The following is a 19,632-nucleotide window of genomic DNA, read 5'->3' on the forward strand; positions in this document are numbered from 1 at the left end:
ACTGAATCTGATGACTTCTCAAAAGTCTTTTGCAGCCCTACATTCCTCGGATTCTGTGATCTTTTGGGACCATTGTATTAAGTTAATTTATGGTTTATGTATGACTGTGTTCTACTCCATGGGGGAAAGGTAACCACAGCTCCCCCAGGAACTAAAAAACAATGGGGGTGATGAAGCTGAATCACTGGGACTAAACAATTCCAGAGATGGTCTACCCCGTAGGGTGGTTTGCGTATACTGGTTCAGGCTGGGTTTTCCAGAGACTAGGTAAGAAAAAAAGAGCTTTTGGTATAAAAACAGTGGTTTTTTCAATCTTTTTTTCATTTTGAATGGAGGTGCAGACCCCTTCAGAAAACTTAGACAGAGTCTGTGAACCCTGAGTGGTCTATAGACCACAGATTGAAGAACACTTTCTATAGTAACAACAGCCTTTTGCTGATCCCTTAGACATAGTCTGCAGACTCCTGCTTGAAAACCACTGCTATAAAAGGATGACCTGGAACTGACTAGTGGCCTTCTTTCTGATCCAGCCAATGGACCGGACCTTCTGTCCCAGGGGGTCCTCCAGCCTTTGCAGAATGGTTGGGAAGACTTCGGCCTAGTTGGGCCCATAAAACTGATGGGTGATCCCTAGAACATTTAAATCTGTTTGGTTTTATTGTGTTTTCTCTGTAACCTTAAAAATAATTTGCTCGGTTGGAAAGAGCAGAGTGGTGACTTGTAACTGCTGGCAATGCACTGTTAGCCCTTGGAGAGAAAGCAAAGCACAGGCACTGGCCATTAGGCAGTCTGGCTTGCTAGGGATATCATAGTGTAAGGCAGAGAGCTGTGTAGCCTAAAAACCTCTGGTCAGAAGGGAGCAGGGTCGGCTCTAGGTATTTTGCCACCCCAAGCACTGCAGGCAGGCTGCCTTCAGCGGCTTGCCTGCGGGAGGTCCCCGGTCCAGCGGATTCGGCGGCAGCCTGTGGGAGGTCCGCCGAAGCCGTGGGACCAGTGGACCCTCCGCAGGCATGCCGCCGAAGGTAGCCTGCTTGCCGCCCTCACGGCGACCGGCCCAGTGCCCCCCGTGGCTTGCTGCCCCGGGCACGTGCTTGGCGTGCTGGTGCCTGGAGCCGCCCCTGGAAGGGAGTGGGACAAAGGTCCCTCTCCAAAGTCAGCAGATGGCTGGAGACTGGAGACCGGAGACCTGACTGGGTGCTCCTGGAGTGGACCATGGAGGGGGGATATATGTGCAGTTATCCTGAAACTGTGACACACTGTCCCAGTATTCCAAACATACTGACTGGTGTGTGGTTAGAGTGACACAGACACCAAGGAGGAGAATCTCTGCAGTGTGCTCCTAACGTAGGGGGCATTCCAAATTCCCAGCTTAGATCTAGTAGGAGAAGGAAAAAAGTACACAGATTAGAGCAGCTAAAAAATCAACGCACAGGCATTTTTTTAAAAAAAGGTAGCTAATGTGGCCCATATATTCAACAATGCATTCTACTAACTGTTATATTGGACCATAGATGTGTGCGGAAAGTTTCTCAGAAACTAAAATGTTTTCATCACCTCTCTCCCCCCACCCCCACCAGAATGTTCCTTCTGAGTTTTTTAACAAGCTGGAACAAGTGGGGAGTTGAGCAGAATGTCTTTTTCACTGCACAAGAAAAAAACCCAGAAAAACAAACAATTTAAAGCAGAAATATCGTATCTCACAAACTCTTGTTTGGTTGTGCAGAGACACATTCCCCCAAACAAGTCTGCTTCAGGTTTCAGTTCTGTGTGTTACAGCATATGAGAAGATCTGGGGCCCGCAGTCACACTCTTCCCCCTCGAGTACATTCAGTAAAGGAATGTGCATGGTGGACATGCTTCCTGTCACAGAGCTGCCTTGCAGGCAGATCACGTCTGCATCACGTTAGGTGGGAGACCTTTTAAAGAGAAATTAGCTAAATGATTGTTCTCTTCAAAGTCTCTAATGCAAGTTATTTTAATTTACCATTTTTTTTTAACACGACTAGGAAGGATCTTCTTCAGACAGAGATCCATATACAGGAACAAATCTGGATTTTTGAAGCAAGTGATGTACAAGGTGGGCTTTCTAACACAGGACATCTGCCCTGTGTTGCACTCTCACCAGCTAAAGATGGGGAGAAGGGGCTGTTGGGAGCTTCGTCTCCTCTTGTGTGCACTAATATGGCCACAGGCCAAGATTCTTTCCTAGTGCAAAGGAAGGGTCCTAGGAGTGAGTCCCAGTTGCCCTACTGCATGGTGCACCCAACAGGGCATAGTGTTTCAGTTATAGTGCATGGCCAGGCCCCCAGCTTTATGCCCAAGAGGATAGTCAGGAGCCAGGAATTATGTTGCTGATCTTTTCAGAGCAGCAGTAAAGTTCACCCAGCAGCACATCCGCTCTCCCTTGGCCTTCTCTGCCCTCCTGCTTTGCACCGGGATAATAGTTTTGGGGTGAAATCCTTTTCACCCCTGGCTGAATTGTGCCCTTGGATATGTGGGCAGTGCTCTGAGTGCTTTTGGACTATATCCTTCCTAAAAGTTGGACTACACAGAAATTTATAGTTGGGGTGGGGAATAAGAATGGGTTCATAGTGAAAGCTAATTACAGCCTCATCAATGGACTCACTGCTTTTTATTTATTTGATTTGGTATCACGCACACTGTCCTAGATGTCGGGCAAGCAGAAAAGAAGACAAAATTTGTAATCTAAAAAGCAAGACAGGAAAATGGAAACCACATAGAAGTAATGTGGTCAAGGTGAGAACTAGACATGTCATGATAGTGTTCCATAGCGATTCCCATTTGGACATAGAATAAATAGGCTTTGTCAGAATGGAAGGGTATTTAGGGGTCTCATGTTCTTCAAATATTTTAAAGCCATCTCCTTGTTTTCAGCCAGTCTTTGAAATTCCTTCAGAGAGGTACCCGTCTCTTCACCTATTATAGTATCTACCCCCTGGTGCATTTATACTGAAATCCGACTCCAATGAATCAGTTCAAGTTCTTCACTTACTCAATTTAAATTCCCATATGCCCTAATGAGCCCCAAGTGAAGAATTAAAGTAATAATACATCAATTCTGCTGCTCTACCAGTAACCTTAACTATCAAAGTGACAATGCATCAATCAAGCTGACGTACAGCTAGTATCAACCATTAAAGTAACTGTTAAATTAGTGTCTGACAAAAAGGTGTTGCTTCCATTAGGGTTTTATGTGTCTCACCCCCCACCCCTTCACCAGCTCTGTCAGCTCTTGCTGTTTTTTCTGTCTTCCTGTCTCTCCCCTCAACCCCCCGCACTTCTCTCTCTTGTTCTTCTTCCCCCCCACCCCCCGCTTTTGCTGGTGGCCTCACGGTGATTAATCTAGCAGTGCTCTCCCATCAGTTATTGTCATGGGCAAGTCCTTTTGCTCAGCCTGGCCCTAGCCTGAAAAACAGCCTTTTTTCCTCGAGACCTTGCTCATGTCGATTCCATTCTAGGTGTGTACGTGCCCAAGTGCACAGTTGTCTGAGACTTTTGCCTTAGCAGTATCCATCTTGCCGCAAACTAAGTGTTCACACAGACATGACCAACAGTGGGTTAACTATTCCTATTTTATTCCAGAATAAGAGCATCCACATACGGAGTTAATCAGAAATAGCTATTCTAGAACAACTCTCTATGTGGACAAGCCTTTGTTGACTCAAGCAGGTCTCTAGGTGGGGCTTCTTGCAGGTTCTGAACATAATAAGAACATAAGAAATGGCCATACTTGGTCAGACGAATGGTCCATGTAGTCCAGTATTCTGTCTTTTGACAGTGGGCAATGCCAGATACTTCAAAGAAAACAAACAGAACAGGGAAGTCACTAAGTGATCATCCCCTGTCATCCAGTCCCAGCATATGGCAGTCAGAGATATAGGAATACCCAGAGCATGGGCCTAAATAAGTATACCTCTACCCCTATATAACGCCACCTGATATAACACGAATTCAAATATAATGCGGTAAAGCAGTGCTCCGGGGGGGCGGGCAGGGCTGTGCGCTCCGGCAGATCAAAGCAAGTTTGATATAACGCGGTTTCACCTATAATTTGGTAAGATTTTTTGTTTCCCGAGGACAGTGTTATATCGGGGTAGAGGTGTATTTGCAATTAGGGTTGCCAGGCATCAGTTTTCGACCAGAACTCCTGGTCGAAAAGGGACACTGGCAGCTCCGGTCAGCACTTCGAACTGGGCCGTTGAAAGTCTGGTCAACGGTACTGAGGGGCTAAGGCAGACTAGTCCCTACCTTTCCTGTCTTTGCGCTGTGCCCCAGAAGCAGTCAGCAGGTCCGGCTCCTAGGTGGAGAATGGGTCAGGGGGCTCTGCATGCTGCCCACACCCCGAGCACCAGCTTTTCACTCCCATTGGCCAAGAACCGAGGCCAGTGGTTGCTGCGGAGGCGGTGCCTGTGAGCAAGACCCGCACGTGGAGCCCCCTCACCTAGGATCTGGACCTGCTGGCTTCTTCTGGGGCACAGCATAGAGTCAAAGGAGGCAGGGAGCCTGCCTTAGTCTCACTGCATTGCTGACCGGGAGCTGCCTGAGGTAAACCCACACTCCAAATCCCTCAGCCTCACACCCTCAACTTGGAACCCACTCCAGCATCCCACACCTCTTATCTCCGGCCCCACTCCAGAGCCTATACCCTCCCATGCTCCAAATCTCTCAGCCCCACACCCTCAACCTGGAGCCCGCTCCAGCATCCCACACCTCTTATCCCCGACCCCACCCCAGAGCCCATACCCTCCCATGCTCCAAATCCCTCAGCCCCACACCCTCATCCTGGAGCCCCCTCCCGCACTCCTGACCCTACCCTGGAGCTCTCACACCCTCCTGCCCCAGCCCAGAGCCCCCTTCAGCACCCTGAACCCCTCATTTCTGGCCTCATCCTGGAGCCCGCATCCTCAGTTAGAGCTCTCACCCCCTCCCACAGCCCTGTCCCAGCCCAGTGAAAGTGAGTGAGGGTGGGGGAGAGCGAGCTACCGAGGGAGGGGAAACGTAGGGAGCAGGGCCTTGGGGAAGAGGTGGGTGAATGGGAGTCTGGCTTCAGGAAAGGGGTGGGGCTAGGGTGTTAGTGATTACAAAGTTGGCAAACCTATTGGCTTCAGGAAAGGGGTGGGGCTAGGGTGTTAGTGATTACAAAGTTGGCAAACCTATTTGCAGTTAGAAATAACACTATCTATTTAGCTTACCAAGGTAAAACTGGTAATATTGTAAGGGCCATCACTGTGCTGTTTTTAAGATAATTGTGGGATGTGTCTGGGTTTGTGCGCATGTGTTTTAGTAGTTTTCCTGTGGCACTCCTTAGACCTTCACCTTGGAACTTTTTCCAAGTTTGCCTCCACTACAAGGTAAAAAGAGCAAATACAGGTACTGCAGTGGATTTTTCAGCTGGTATTTCCCCAGGTCTGAGAGGTGATAGCTTTTGAGAATCGGTCTTCGATCAGCACTGTTGTGCAGTCTTTTGCGGGTCATGGTTAATGTTGCTGTGTCACAGTTCATTTCAATTTCTTTGCCCTGGATTTTTTAACCTAGAAATATTGTCCCTTACTGTCCCGGGCCAACATAAAACATAACTCCTGTGGGATGCTTGGTCCAATAATGAGTAGTAGCAGTTTTGAGGCCCAGTGCAAAGTCTCTGCAGCAAGGTGTTTTTAAATGAGGCAGATTTGAGAAAGTGCTAAGAACTGTAATCATGGTTGATTGAGAAGAAATGACAGAAGGGGGACAAAAGAGCTGCTCTTGAGGTGGAGATTTTCCTGAAAAATTGGGTCTGAACAACTTGGATTTAAAGAGAACTTTAATGGCAGCACATATGATACCAGAGCGACTGAGTCTGGTGAGCTTGTTAGTGAACGTGTTTGTACAATACACTTAGGAAAAAGATGAATGGAGAAAACTGGGACATCAAAGCAGGTTAAAATTAGGGCCTACTAGTCTGGGCACAGTTTATAAATCTGGATCAATATCAGTGTGGCAATCTCACCATTATACTTACTTTTTCCTTTACTTTAATCTTCACGACACCCCTGTGAATTTTATCTTCATGAAAGTGACATACCAATAATGCTGGCTCAAGCCAGGTGTAATGCAGATGGATGGTATGCAAACTTCCCAAACACAGAGCTCTGTTGCACCTCACTACTGATCCTGTGATATCCCTTCTGTTCCATTTCTGGTGTCCTTGGGGTGACAATGATATTTTTCACTCAAAAATCCAATTTTTAAATGATGGGGTCTATGGGTTACATCCTAAAGTGCTGTATTGATTATTTCACACTGAAATCTAAACAACAGTTATTCGTAAAATGGCTTCTAAAATTCACTCCCAGCGCTGCCAGTCCAGTGATCTCATTTAGCTCAGCAAAGATTTCCTCTTCTCCCTCAGTTTTAGGTCTTCATCCTGTCAGTGTCCTCAACTCCCAGTGACTTCAAATCTTTGAATTTGATTCTGAATGTATATGTACCCTAATTTGGGGTTGTTAAACTGGGCCTTTGAATTGTGTACACTGTGTGTGCGACCCCCACATTCTGTCTATATATTGAATCGACCAAAATATATTTTAGTCTTTGAATTCCAAATTGCAAGGAATTGTTTCACATTTATAGTTTTTTTTCTTTGTTTTTGTCTTGGGTTCATGTTCTTTTTTGATAAAAGTGAGTTTCTGACTTTCACAAGCCAGTCTTGCGGATACGTCCCCCTCAGGAAGAGGGCCAGGGTTGTCTCAGCAATGTCAATGTTTGCTCACTGTGGTAGAGCTATAACAGCTGTGATGAAACTTTTGGAGGGTGGTGGTGGTGGTGTCAGAGTGTTGCATTTATAAATGTGTGCATGTGTACTCTGTAATCATGGAATGAAAGTGACAAAGGGAGGGCATGCTAATTATTAATAGTACTGTAAGTTACTGTATGTGGAGAGATTTAAAAAGGCACTTTTCTATGTACTATTTTTCCTTTGGTAAATTTTTAATGAAACCTTCCATTACAAAATGTGCTACCAGATTACTGCATAACTGTTAAAGTATCATTTTAAAATCTGAAGGCAGTTCTGCTATCTACATTTTTAAAGTCCTTTTCAAACTACAGTTTTTATTTTGACAGAACTTGTCTGAGCAGTGCCATTCTCCTGTTACCTGGCAATAATATTCACCTTGGGACAGAGGAAAAGAAAGTGCACATGGTACATTTTTCAGAAGTACCCACATGCCATTTTTAAGTGACTTAAGAGCCTAAGTTTCATTGACAGTCAAGGAACCTAAATGCCTACTGGCATGTCTACACTACAATAAACCACCTGCAGCTGGCCAGGGCTGCCCAGAGGGGCAGGCAAATGGGGCAATTTGCCCCAGGCCTCACAGGGGCCCCCATAAGAATATAGTATTCTATAGTACTGCAACTTTTTTTATGGAAGGGGCCCCCATAATTGCTTTGCCCCAGGCCCCCTGAATCCTCTGGGCAGCCCTGCAGCTGGCCCATGTGAGCTTGTGGGCTGCGGGTCTATAACATTGTAGTGTCGATGTTCAGGCTTGGACTGGAGCCTGAGCTCTGGTACCCTCCTGACTGGCAGGGTGCCAGAATTCTGACCTGAGCCCGAATGTCTACACTGCAGTTTTATAGCCCCACAATCCAAGCCCACTTGTGTCTATCCCCCCCTCCCCCACTTTACATGCCTTAAACCTCTTGCAGTGAACCCTGATCTGACTTCCCCCACAGCCCCAAGCTTCCAAACTGCCCCCATACACCCAGGACAAGTTTTTGGTCTTACTCTGTTCTCAACTGCTAAAACTTCCCTACTGTGCTTGGCAAGAACTCTAACCACTCCCCACTAAGCTTATAAACACTGCTATAATCCCTGATAAGATCCAAGCTTTAACCTTCCTCCTGTGCTGGTATCCTGCAAGCACGTTCACTTTGTATCCTTTCCCGACCTTCCTTTCAAACCCCTTCGCCATGTCCTGATCTCCTAGGCTGACCACAAAAAATGCCCAACCTTCCTGCAACCAGCCAACGAACCAGATTTAGCTCTCATGCTCAACCCATGCCTCTGGCACAGCGTTTCTCAAATATGGCCACTGTGGCTGCATGCATTCACCAGGGGCTTTTCTTGTGGTCACAGCCTCCTCGGCGAGGCGGGGGGGTGAGGCAAGCAGCAGACACACAAACACCAGAGGAGCAGGGAGCCAGTTTGAGTTCCCCACCCTCCCAAGGGTGGTGGGGTTCGGGCTTCATCTCGCGGGTGGCAGGCTCTGTCTGGCCACAAGGCAGCAGGCTCCATCCACAGCTGCAGGGCTTCAGGCTCTGGCCACCCCATCACCCCTGGCCCCTGTTGCTTCCTCTGGCCCCCTGCTGCCTCCCTACCCACCTCCCCATCCAGGGCTTAATTTGTCCTCTGGCTTACTGGGGCTGAGTAAGTCTGCTGTGAAAAGTGGTATTTGTATCACTTTTCACTGCCTTCTAGCTATCAAGTCTGCTGCTCTGAAAAGTGATACTAACAAACATCCAAGTATCACTTTTCACAGAAGCAGACTTACTAGCTAGCAAGACATTTAAAAAGCAACCAAAAAAACAAAACAAAAACCCAAGCAAACCCCCAAATAAAACAGAAGAACATGCAAAGCACTTTATATGTGTTTAGATACAGTAAAGAACAGAGAGAATTGGACATTTAGGTTGCCAAAGACCCTACATAAATAAATTGAACCTGTATATGTGCATATTTATTTGTTTTTCGTAAGGGTAATTAAGTATTTTATGAAAAATTGTCAGAGCGGCCACCAGCAAGAGTTGGTGGCTGCACGCTGAGGCCACCAAATTTTTTTTTGTTATGAGAACCTCTGCGAGTCTGGCATGTCCTAGCTCCTAGTGACACATACCAATATTTAAATGAGTTAATCAGAAACCTCTTCTTTTCCTAGCTATGTTCTCCACACTGGTCTGTGCAACAGGTTTAATGCTTTGCTGTGCTTTTTTCAGGAAGATATAAGTTGAAGCTGCAAGTTTAATAGAAATACAATGGAGACTAGTAAAACCTTTTCTTCCTTTTGTAGTGCAACTTTCCAGAGAACCAGGATGGCTTGAAGGAACTCTAAATGGCAGAAGAGGACTTATTCCACAAAACTATGTTCAGTTTCTTTAGCTCTCTGCATTTAATGCCCAGAAGGTGTACATGGTATCCATGGATTTTTGTTAATCACTTCTCTCCGATTTGGTGACTGGTTTTAATCAAGGAAGAGCTAGACAATGGGATGAAGAGCCTAATCTGTATAAAGACAAAATGTTGCCAAATAGGAATTGCAGAGATGTGATTTGTAAGGTGTTTTTTTTGGGGGGCGGAGGGACTGGAGGGGTAGTTTAATTTTATGAACAGGGTTTTACATGTGAAAAGCACAACAGCAATATGTTTGCAGGATAACGAGAATTTTAAGTCAGATATGTGGTTGAACTCAGATTCAGCTGTCATTTGGAGAAAAATTTTAAAGTATTTTTATTGTCCTGGTGCTGACTAAATTGCAATTTGAAAACTGTATTTATATCTACTGTTAAATGTTATGTCAACCCTCTATTTTTCTGGTTCTGAACAGTGATTGGGCAAAGAGGCTCTTATGCTGAAGGCAAAGTAATATTCTGAAAGGTGAGGGGAAGTAGCTGGATCAGATTTTCAGATAAATAAAACCCACGGAGAGGATGATATGAGATTTTCAGGTGTCTTCAAAATGCAGATGCCTTTATGTGATGTGTGTAGCTTCATTTATATTATTTTCAATAACATTTATTTCAGGCTCCAGTACCTCTGGTTCCATATTGTGAAATTTTCAAAGTATAAGTTTGTCACCCAAAAAAATCACTGTAAATTAAATGTTATTTACTATTTGTCTCTCTCTCTCATGTTGTTGGAGAATGATTTGCTTTGTTTCTATGAATCAGTAACTGAAATAAACTTCTCTGAGTTACTGGAAGGTGTGTGTGCAGAATCAGTAAAGAGGAAGGCACTGCTGATTCAGAACAGCTATGAGTTAGGGAGACCATTCCTCACAGCAAACAACTTACTGACTTCATTAACATCTGCTAAATTCAACTACAGGGTCACATGCTGCATTGATTCTGTAGGATGAGCTCATTGCACACTAGAGGATCTCCCTGTGTTCCCCGCACAAGCTCCCTGCAGGCCACCCTTCCATCCCTGTTTCAGGGATTCTGGAAGACACACACCCCATTGCTTCCCATTCTGCCTTCAGGGCAGGAGTGTTGTGCCCCACTTCTCCCATTAGCAGAGGCCCCTATTCTCACCCTGCCATCTTAATCTGACCTTACATCCTGAAACATATCCAGTAAAAGTCAAGGGGAGTTTTACCAAAGAGCCCTTAGTTGTACTCAGTAGTAGCTAGTTTTACTAAATAGTATCTTACTCCTCAAGTAGCCCTATTGTAAGCGACGGGACTATTTGAGCAGTAAGATACTCATCAATGTGCATGGGAAAGGTATCAGAATCTGGTCCGTTGGTGAACTGTGTATCTCACAAATCTTTGCCACATGTTAAAAATATGATGAAAGGTAGTTACCATTGTGCTGAGTGCAATTTGTCTTCTCTCTTTCCCCTCTTGCTTAAAAATATGAACAAATAACACAACCTTTTAAGACTAATACACTGCATTAAAGTGAGCTTCATGCATTTTGACTATTTTTGCAAACCAAAAAATATTGCAGCTATATTAAGTTACTGGTCTTGAAAGAACATTAACTACTCCCTGTTTTAAAGAAAAGTTTTTATGCACTACCATTATCTGTTCCTGTGCCTAGACCTTCTGAGTAAACACAAATGAACTTCAGATGGTTGGCTGAGTTGGTATTGCGGTCCAAATGGAACTCTTCCAAGCTATGAGGTTTCGTATATGTCATTGTGTCTGAGGGGAGGGTGAGCTTTGCCAAACAGCTTTAAGGCAGTTCTGGCTGGGAGGTTATACTGAAGATGGTGTAGAACTACTGTAATGAGATTAAGTGCTCTAATCTGTCCCTTGACACAAGAGTAAGGAAATAATCCCTCTGATAACATTGAGCAATAGATCATAGGTTTGTTCCCTCAAATTTGTTCAGTTTGGAAGGCAGTGTTTGGAAGTCAGTCATTTTCATTTGTGAACAAGCAATAGCACCAAACTGTGCATAATATTTTGCTCAGAGTGTGTTTGGTCCTCCATTGTCTTCCAAATGCTTTAGTTCTTGGTCTGGCATGCAACTAAAGTGGGTTAAAAAAGGTAGAGGAAAAGTACTAAGAGATGTTTAACTTGTGGAGTGCCACCGCACCCACTACTATGATCCTGTTTGCTGCATTGCCTTCAGGTCTGCAAACTCCTGCATAAGCTATTCTGAACTTCCTGTTATTTCAGGTTCTTTTGCCTCTGGTAGCTCAAGTAAATCTATGCCAGCTCCAAGCAACCCTAAGAAGAGGAAGAGAACCCTGTTAAGTGTTTTATTTCCTGGTGGGAGAGGTAATGCTAATTTCATTTTTCATTCCTAATTCGTCTTTTCTTATTAAGGCTTTTGTAAAAGCAAGGGTATGAGTAAGCTGGGTCAGAACTGTGCCGAGCTGAGCATACTGCCTACTACTTTTAAGAATTCAGCTCTGGTAACTCTGGCACTGGTGGGAAGATCTTCTGCCTTAGCTTATACTCTGATTAATGCTGAGGGAAGCTGATGAAGTATTGATAGCTCTTGGTAACAGAGTGGTAGCCCTGCTGTCTGTGTTGTCCCCTCTCTCCCTCCATCTTGTGCAGTATTTCAGAAAACCAGTGTTAGGACATCACGCGTCAAAGAGGCAAAGAATAGTGAAAGTTAGAAGATACGTAAAGACAGACTTTTCCCAAGCACGTAATATACATGCCTCTTTTCCTAGAGGCATGGGGCCTAGGGCTCAGCTCTTTGAATCCAACTCCTTCTTAATGACAGTGTTGACTCCAACAAGAAGAATAGGGAAAGTCATCTCAGGGTGCTGCTATTTAGCTTTTCAGTGGTTATCCTGCACCAATTGCCAGTGCCAGAAGGAATCTTGGAGAGCACTTTCCAGGGCAGTCTATGCTACTTGTGCTAATCCCCACTGGATGATGAAGTGTTCAAGGGATCCTACCCCCATTGGGCAAGTTAACACCATTGCCTCTGAGGCCATTTACTCCCTTCTCCCAAGAGATTTGATTCTAGGTTCGTATACTTCATTGTGGTATGGGGTTTGGGTTCCATGTTGCTTTATTTCAGCTCTGCATCAGCCATTGCAGCCTGGTTGCTGGCTTGCTGCTGTCTCCTCCTCCTTCCCAGAGCCATAACTAAGTAATAGCCATACTGCCCCTTTGTTTCCCACTGTCTCTCTTTGGTAGCTGAGTGAAGGTCTGCCTTCTCCTCTCCAGAGATTCTCCCACTCTCAGGTTTTCAGCACTGCAGCAGTTTTCACTTCTCTTTAGCAGAGCACTGCTGGGTTCTCAGCATCTGCTTCCTCCCAGTGGTGGTCTAGTGTTGTAGCTGGAGCAATAGTATTGCTCCAGCTAGAGTCCTAGTTGGCCTATCCTCCTCTCCTGTCAGGTGGGTGAAAATTCTCTCTCACACACACTAACCACCCTTATTTCTTTTACTTAGAGGGCAACTGGTCTGAGAGGGTCCCAGTGACCATGAATTAGATAGAAAAGATGGAATTAGCTTTATGCTCTGCTTTTTTTGTTCTCAGCAGCAAGTGTAAGTGCCTGGACCCTAGGCCAAACAATGCATGCAGCAGGAACATCAGTATATGACAGTAATTAAACAGGGTTCTCCTCTTGCTCTGTTATTCTGCCTTGGCTCTAGAAGGTCAAGCTCAGTAGAAACTTCTGTGCTTAACTCTACTCAGAGGCCCGAGAAAATCATTCTTCTTACTGCTCTTCATGGCAGGTTTCCCTCTCTGGTGTATTCTAGATCACATTCAGCAGAGGACTTGCTGCAGAGCCTTCAGAACTGGGCTACATAACTGAAATAATAAAATTGGTTGCACTGAAGCAACTAAATATATGAATTACAAGTCTATGTGCACACAATGGGGGCTCTGTTTCAACATAAATCTATTCTTACTCAGTTCTGTAATCTCGAAATAGGGCACTCTTCTTTTGGATTAAGTGACCACACATAGACTAGCACTGAAATAACTAACAGAAAATCAGCAGTCATTCCCCCCTTTAGTTACTGTGTAGACAAGCCCTGCCGTTCCATGCTTGTGCATTGCTCTTGCTTCAGTGTGTGGGTCTCCATAATTTCACCATGCAGATAACTGAGGTCCCCTTAACTCTCACATGCACTCTCTCTTTGGTACCCTTCCCACCCATGCCTGTTGTCCTGGTCTCAGCTGCATTGTCTAATTAAACAGCAAGGCTGCAGCTGCCCCAGTGCTGAACTGGGTTAGGACTAACTTACCTATGTGCCATATAATAAACCACGCTAAATATGGCTTGACAGGGTTTTCTGAAACAGTGCTGAATACAGTACGCCCTGCTCTACACGTGCAGTAAAACACTATTCAGCAGCGAGTCACTCTTGTTGATATTAACAACCAAAATTTACCTTTAGTGACAGTTTAAAAGTAGAGGTAGGGCACTTCCCAGTCACCCAAAATATTAAAAGAATGGAAATTAAGGGGAAAGAATTGTACATTTCTTTTCCACCTTTGTATTGACCACAAAACACTCCATAAAGCTTTATTTCCATCTGAGAGAGACACCCAAAACCAGCGCTGAGCTCTGGCACCCCTCGGCTTGGCAGTTCGTATCTCGGGCACCTCGGGGCTTCCCGCATCAGTTACAAATTAAGCACTGCCAATAACCAACATGTACCTCAACTTCATCAAACTGGTTTTCCAAAACACACAACCTTAACAGAGCAACACGGTTGACTGTCACACCATCCAAGCATTTTGGGAAGGGGATTGTTATTTTGCCTTACCACTCTTGAGGTCACTATTATTCTTTTCTGCTGAATGAGTTTCAGAGATGTAGGGCAGGATTAAGATTTCTTGGCACCAAAATGTTTTGGTGTAACTTGATTGCTGCTGCTGCCTGAAATTCAGAGGATTAGAGTGCACGGTCCTAGCATTCTGAACTTGTGCAATCAATAGTGCATTGGGAAAAATTCTAATTACATGGACAATAAAAGTAGCTGTTGTAGAGTCCAAGTGAAGATACAGGTAAGAGCCTAACTCCAGCTTTTATTGTGCTAAACCTTTTCATAGGCCATCATTTTGTCTGTCACATGCTTCACCTTCCATGTCAAACAGTCTCATGCCAGCTCTCCTGGAAAACACAGTTGCCCAACTTGCTTAAGCAAGTTCCCAAGGTAGGACCTGCTACCCTCCTAGACCACCTGTCCTGTCAACTGGTACTGTGGGGATGTGTGTGTGTGTCAACAGGTACTGTGGGGTGTGTGTGTTAGCGCCACCACAACCCACCCTTATAAAGAGGCTTGTGAAAAATAGATTTCAGTGTGCATGAAGAATGACAAAAATTATGTAACATTGCAATTAATTTTATATTGTCTAAATAGATTGTTTGGAAGTGAACACAGGCTTGTTTCCAAGGAAATCAATGCACCATCCGCTAGTGAAGATTAAAGTGCAAGGAATACTTGCAATCAAACCATTTTAATCCATGTATATTTGTACAATTTATATTAAAAAAAAAAGTGTACTTGCAGACATTAACAAAGACCAAACAATATTTTCTATTTATTTAAAAAGCTTTAACCATACAGAAGCAAATCCCTAATTATAAATGCATCATTATGCATAGATTTTCCTGTTTACACCATAGTGCTGATTGCTTTTATTTTTCATCCAAAAATCTATTTAAACTCCAAGAATTCTTAAACATTCCACTGACCTCAGAACTGCTGTCTATTTTATCAAGTCATTGACCTCCAGCTGAGAACATTGCTCTACAAAAAGTCAAATCTTTAACAATTAAAAGTGCATTAATTGTAGATTGTTTTAAATTCATAAATGTTTATACAAGTCAGTGAAAACACCACCCTGTGAATTAGCTTGATTGTAAAGTATCTTTTTAATAAGAATCTGATATTGCAAACTTTAGCCTTCTTATTTTGTGCAACTCAGGAGTTGCACAATGTGATCTAGTATTCCTGAAATACCTGCTGCAGTACATTAAAACTATTTTACATTTTTAAATGTGTATACAATGTTCTTGCTGTATATCCCCATTGTTTCCTTGCAACAAAATTATTTAACGCAATCAGCAAAGCCCACTTTTAAAACAGACATTTTGAAATTTCATTGAGTTTGTCTTATATTTTGCAGGAGACAAATGCCTATTTCATTCTAAACAAGTTCAAAATACTTTCATTTCTTTTTTGTAGCTTAAAACAGTATTTTTTGCTGTAGATTTGGTTAGTTAAGGTGAGATGGCTATTCTGCTTAAGTGTTCTAGAGAAGAGAATACTGTCTCTTAAAACATCTGTATCCAATTATATCTATTGAATGATTTCTAGCAAAAAAAAATCAATGAATGGTTTCATAAACACCAGGTGATTAAAGTAAAGGATTTATTGTAATCTTACAGTTGTTTGCAAAGACAGACATACGTTTTTGCATAAAGATATAAATTGCTTTTTAAAACTAATTTAGTGTCTCTTTAATTATATGAAATTTCTGTGAATTATGAATTGTACCAAACCAAGATTAAAAGCAATAAGGTACAAAAATAAGAGCAAACAGACAACAATTTGTACTGGGACAGGCATTTAATGGTGAAGTTTAGAATATGGCTTTGCTATTTTAACGAAGCAAAGTTACTTAGATATAGAAAAGGAGCTAGTAACTTTGTTAAGATAAAAAGATGCTGCAGACTGTATTCACCCCAAACCTGGCTATTTTTGAGATTCCATTATCAATATTTAAAGAAAAAAAAAGTAAATGAAAGGATTCTGACCATTTCTTTACTGTAAACAACCAGTCTGCATGCTGTGTATTTATCATGTTGGACATGTGGCTTTCATATTGCTGTGCAGGTCAGTTGATTGTATTTAAGGATCTACCTATGAATTAGACTTCCAAAATTGCAAATAATGTATGTATGTATACATTTATATATATATACTGTCAGATCCCCCTCTCTGAATACAGCCTCTACAGATTACCCATTGCATAAGGCAGGTGTCATTTAAAAAGCAAGACAGAGTCAACACTGCTTGTCATGTGCCAGAAGCACACCTCAGAGTTTTGAATCAGAAAGGGGGGGAGAGGTACATTTATTAGATTACCATTTATAAGAATGCTACATTCTGACTGGTCCAGGGACAGCTGTAGCTCAAAAATGTCACTCTTGCCCAGACAGACAATTTAGGAATCATGACTCGCTGAAAAATGATTCTATTCAAATTAGTATATAACAGTAACAATGATGTTCAGAAAAGTTCATCTGGTCTCTATTCTACTCCAGAATTTTGTATTTATTTACAAATTGTGAAAGTCACCCAATGAAAGGTGCATTTTCATAGCTTTACACCAGAGGACATGGTTTTGAGACAAAAATTGAGAACTAAGATAGAAATATTCACAGTGAAAGTATCTGTTTAGATGTAGGTCTGCTTACATTTTTACATTAATGTTTTGAATTTATAACTAAAAACCTCACCAAGATAATCTGCCACTATCAGCACCATACCATTCATCCTTGCCAATCAAAATATATCTAGTATACTTACTGTAATGATCTCTATGTTCCCTTAACCATAATCGGAATTCACTCTCCTAAATCAGAGGTGACAACTGGACCTTTAAAAGGTTACATGCATTCAATATTAAAAGGAATAACAGCAAATTTGGGAAACTTTAATTTTGAAAAAGGAAAAAAAAATCATTTAACATCCTAAGATTTGCTTTTATCTCCTTGAGTAATCTGGAGTAGAGGGCAGAAACTCACCACATCATAAAGCTGGCAAAAGCTTTTGAGAGACAGTAATATCTTGTTAAATGAAACCACCATAAAGCTGCAAACACAACATAGTGTAGTTTCCTGCAGAAATATGAAGCAGTATTCCTAAAATGAGCTGAAGTCACATATACTTGCAAGCAGTAGACAAAAACGGAGAAAAATGTACCAAAAAATAGGCTTAAATATAACTGAAAAAGGTTGTGTGGTTATTTACAACAGATAGTGTAAAATGGTAAATTAGATATGATGCTAAAAAAGGCACAGCTTTCCCTTTCTTAAATACACTGTAAACGGTTCATTATGCATGCAGAACATTTCACTTTACAAAAAAAAAATACCTTGTTTGTTTAGACAAAGATAGTACTTAAATAGTCTCCAGCAAAATAGAATTCTTTCAAAAATACTTTCCCGTTCATCCTATTAACCATTAAAGATTTTTCTCATTTACAAAAGCTCCTTACACCTTATTTCAGGTCCTTCACAATTTATACATACAGCAATGTACAATACAGCAAAAGACTGCGAAAAATTATTTGTAAAGCCAGCACAATAGATACTATAAACTGAAACTGAGGCATTTGTTTTAACATCTTATCCTTTTTAATTAAATAGTAAATGGACACTTAACACAGTGTATATCACCTATGATGGATAACATAGGATAACAAATGCCGCAGGTGGGGATAACGAGTATTCCACACCAAATGTTCTGTTATTACTTTACATTCAGGGGTTTTTTGTATATATTTTTACAAGAAAGGAATATTAATGCCCCATATTGACTTTACGTTTTATGTGCAAACCAAGGGGTAAGCTTTAAAAAGTTTGTATTAGTCCTTGAACCCTTTTAAAACAAGCAAACAATACCAGAAACTACATGGCATATTTAAAACTTCCATCTGTTAAAATATCAAAATCAAAGAGTTATTGACTAGATATGGCTTTTCATCCAGAGGAACAGGAACATTTTCTAAGTGTTGGGAGGAAGGGGGTAATTTTCGAACATCTAGGTCTTGCCAAATCCAGATCAAATGTTTTCCAAACCCTTCACGTGATTTTAGACTAGTCAGAGGCTGCTGAACAAGTGTAAATAGCACATTTAAAATGTGGTTTCTTGGGTCCTTCATGGGTGTGGAATAACACAAGGAAACTTAAGGCAAAGTTCTTCTATTAAGACATTTTCCATCACTTCCTGTGAAAGTACAGGGCCTTAGCATTTCCAGACTCCACCTTTGGTAACTGGTCACTGATGATTTCCACCAGCATGGCTGGAAACTCCACTTTCAGTGCCTGAGACTCTCGGAAGGTGTAGAAACAGAATTCTAACAAGTCACTAACAAGCTGAAATGCAAAAAAGCGCAGAGGATTATTAGAAAATATATCAAATGAATTGTGCCACAGATAGACAATAACAGTACTTTGGAATATTACCAAGAAACGTCAGCTCTACTGATTATCTTTTTTCCCCTGAAAATCAGCAAATGGGGAATGGAGTGAAACCAAGATACCATAGGTTTGACTTGCAGAGGTTCTGAGTAGCTGCACTTTTCTCTGATTTCACATACATGAAGATTTGATTAAGGGCAAAGGTATTTTCTATAAAACTGCAATTACAATTTTCCACATGGTTGTCTAGGTGAAAGTTGCATCTTACAACTCATATTTCATAATGATCACAATACTTCAGCCAACTCTGACCAGGGAGGGCAAGCATGGAGATAACCTTAGCATAGATCCCTCAAAGAGTGACTTTCTCTGGCTGTCATTTTGAAATCCCAATATAATAGGGACCCCTTGAACATTTAGGCTGGGATGCCAAAAGGCAGACAGCTGTCTATTATTTTGGCAATGAAAAATATAGTACATCTCAAAGAACTGACAATGCTAATCTGACTGTCTCAAACTTTCTTTTTCACACAGATTTTTCTTCATTGCAGATTAGAGTCTTCATTTTGGTCTGTACTGGCATATGTGAATGCTGTGGCCCCCTTCTTGTAATGTATTTAGCTCTGTCTTTCCGACATTTTAAAATGGGATTTTTTTTTCTATCTCTTGCAATTCTGTGATAGAAAATCACAAACTGCAATTTCTCTTTGCTATAGAAGAGATGGGCTGGGGGGGGGGGGACTAGAAAGCTAAAGACAATTTATTAAATGGTGCATTCCCTTCTTATTACAAACATACTACGTTATAGTAGTAATATCATAAAAAAAGAAAGGCATTTAAAAAATGGCAACTGTCTAACAATCTTGTAAAGTCCTACAGTAAGTTAAGTCATCTATGATTTCTGCCTTGGACTAACTGACATCCCTTGTTAAAGTCAGAATGGTGTGGACAAAATCACAGAATAGATTTGGGCACCTTATGTTTGCCAGCAAACAAGAGACCTGAATCTTGATCTGAGTTAGCACATTTTCCCACTGCAGGTCATTAAATCATTGTTCCCCATGGCCTGGCACATCTGGCTTTGTTCATTCACCTATCTTCACTGCTTTATGTGCTGCTCCATTGACTAAAAGCTACAGAATATTCCATTTTAAAAAAAAAACTGTTTGTTAGAGCAACTTTAAAGTTACATAACTAAAAGTTATGCATGACTTAATTCTATTCCCGTGTGTGCTTGCATCATGATAGATTTTAATTACATGATTATAAATTCTCA

At 42.0% G+C, this 19,632-nt stretch overlaps 2 protein-coding genes across 8 annotated transcripts in view; one reads left to right on the forward strand and one right to left on the reverse strand.

The window, feature by feature from the left end:
* ARHGAP10 (Rho GTPase activating protein 10) overlaps positions 1–9,971 on the forward strand; it is a 255,503-nt gene extending 245,532 nt beyond the window's left edge. The window contains exon 23 of the mRNA XM_075066743.1: positions 9,069–9,971. Within this exon, the coding sequence (XP_074922844.1) occupies positions 9,069–9,157 (89 nt within the window). The 3' untranslated portion in view covers positions 9,158–9,971. The remainder of the gene's footprint in view (positions 1–9,068) is intronic.
* Positions 1–19,632, reverse strand: part of NR3C2 (nuclear receptor subfamily 3 group C member 2) — a 651,149-nt gene that overhangs the window by 367,791 nt on the left and 263,726 nt on the right. For 6 of the 7 annotated variants that reach the window (XM_075066312.1, XM_032793226.2, XM_032793228.2 and 3 more), the window contains exon 9: positions 14,623–18,311. In XM_075066312.1, coding sequence (XP_074922413.1) covers positions 18,156–18,311 — 156 coding nt within the window. In that variant the 3' untranslated portion in view covers positions 14,623–18,155. Of the gene's footprint in view, positions 1–14,622; positions 18,312–19,632 lie in introns of those variants that run through there. The other variant, XR_012655961.1, reaches the window with a different exon arrangement.

The sequence above is a fragment of the Chelonoidis abingdonii genome, chromosome 5, assembly GCF_003597395.2.
Source record: "Chelonoidis abingdonii isolate Lonesome George chromosome 5, CheloAbing_2.0, whole genome shotgun sequence".
NCBI lineage: Eukaryota > Metazoa > Chordata > Testudines > Testudinidae > Chelonoidis > Chelonoidis abingdonii.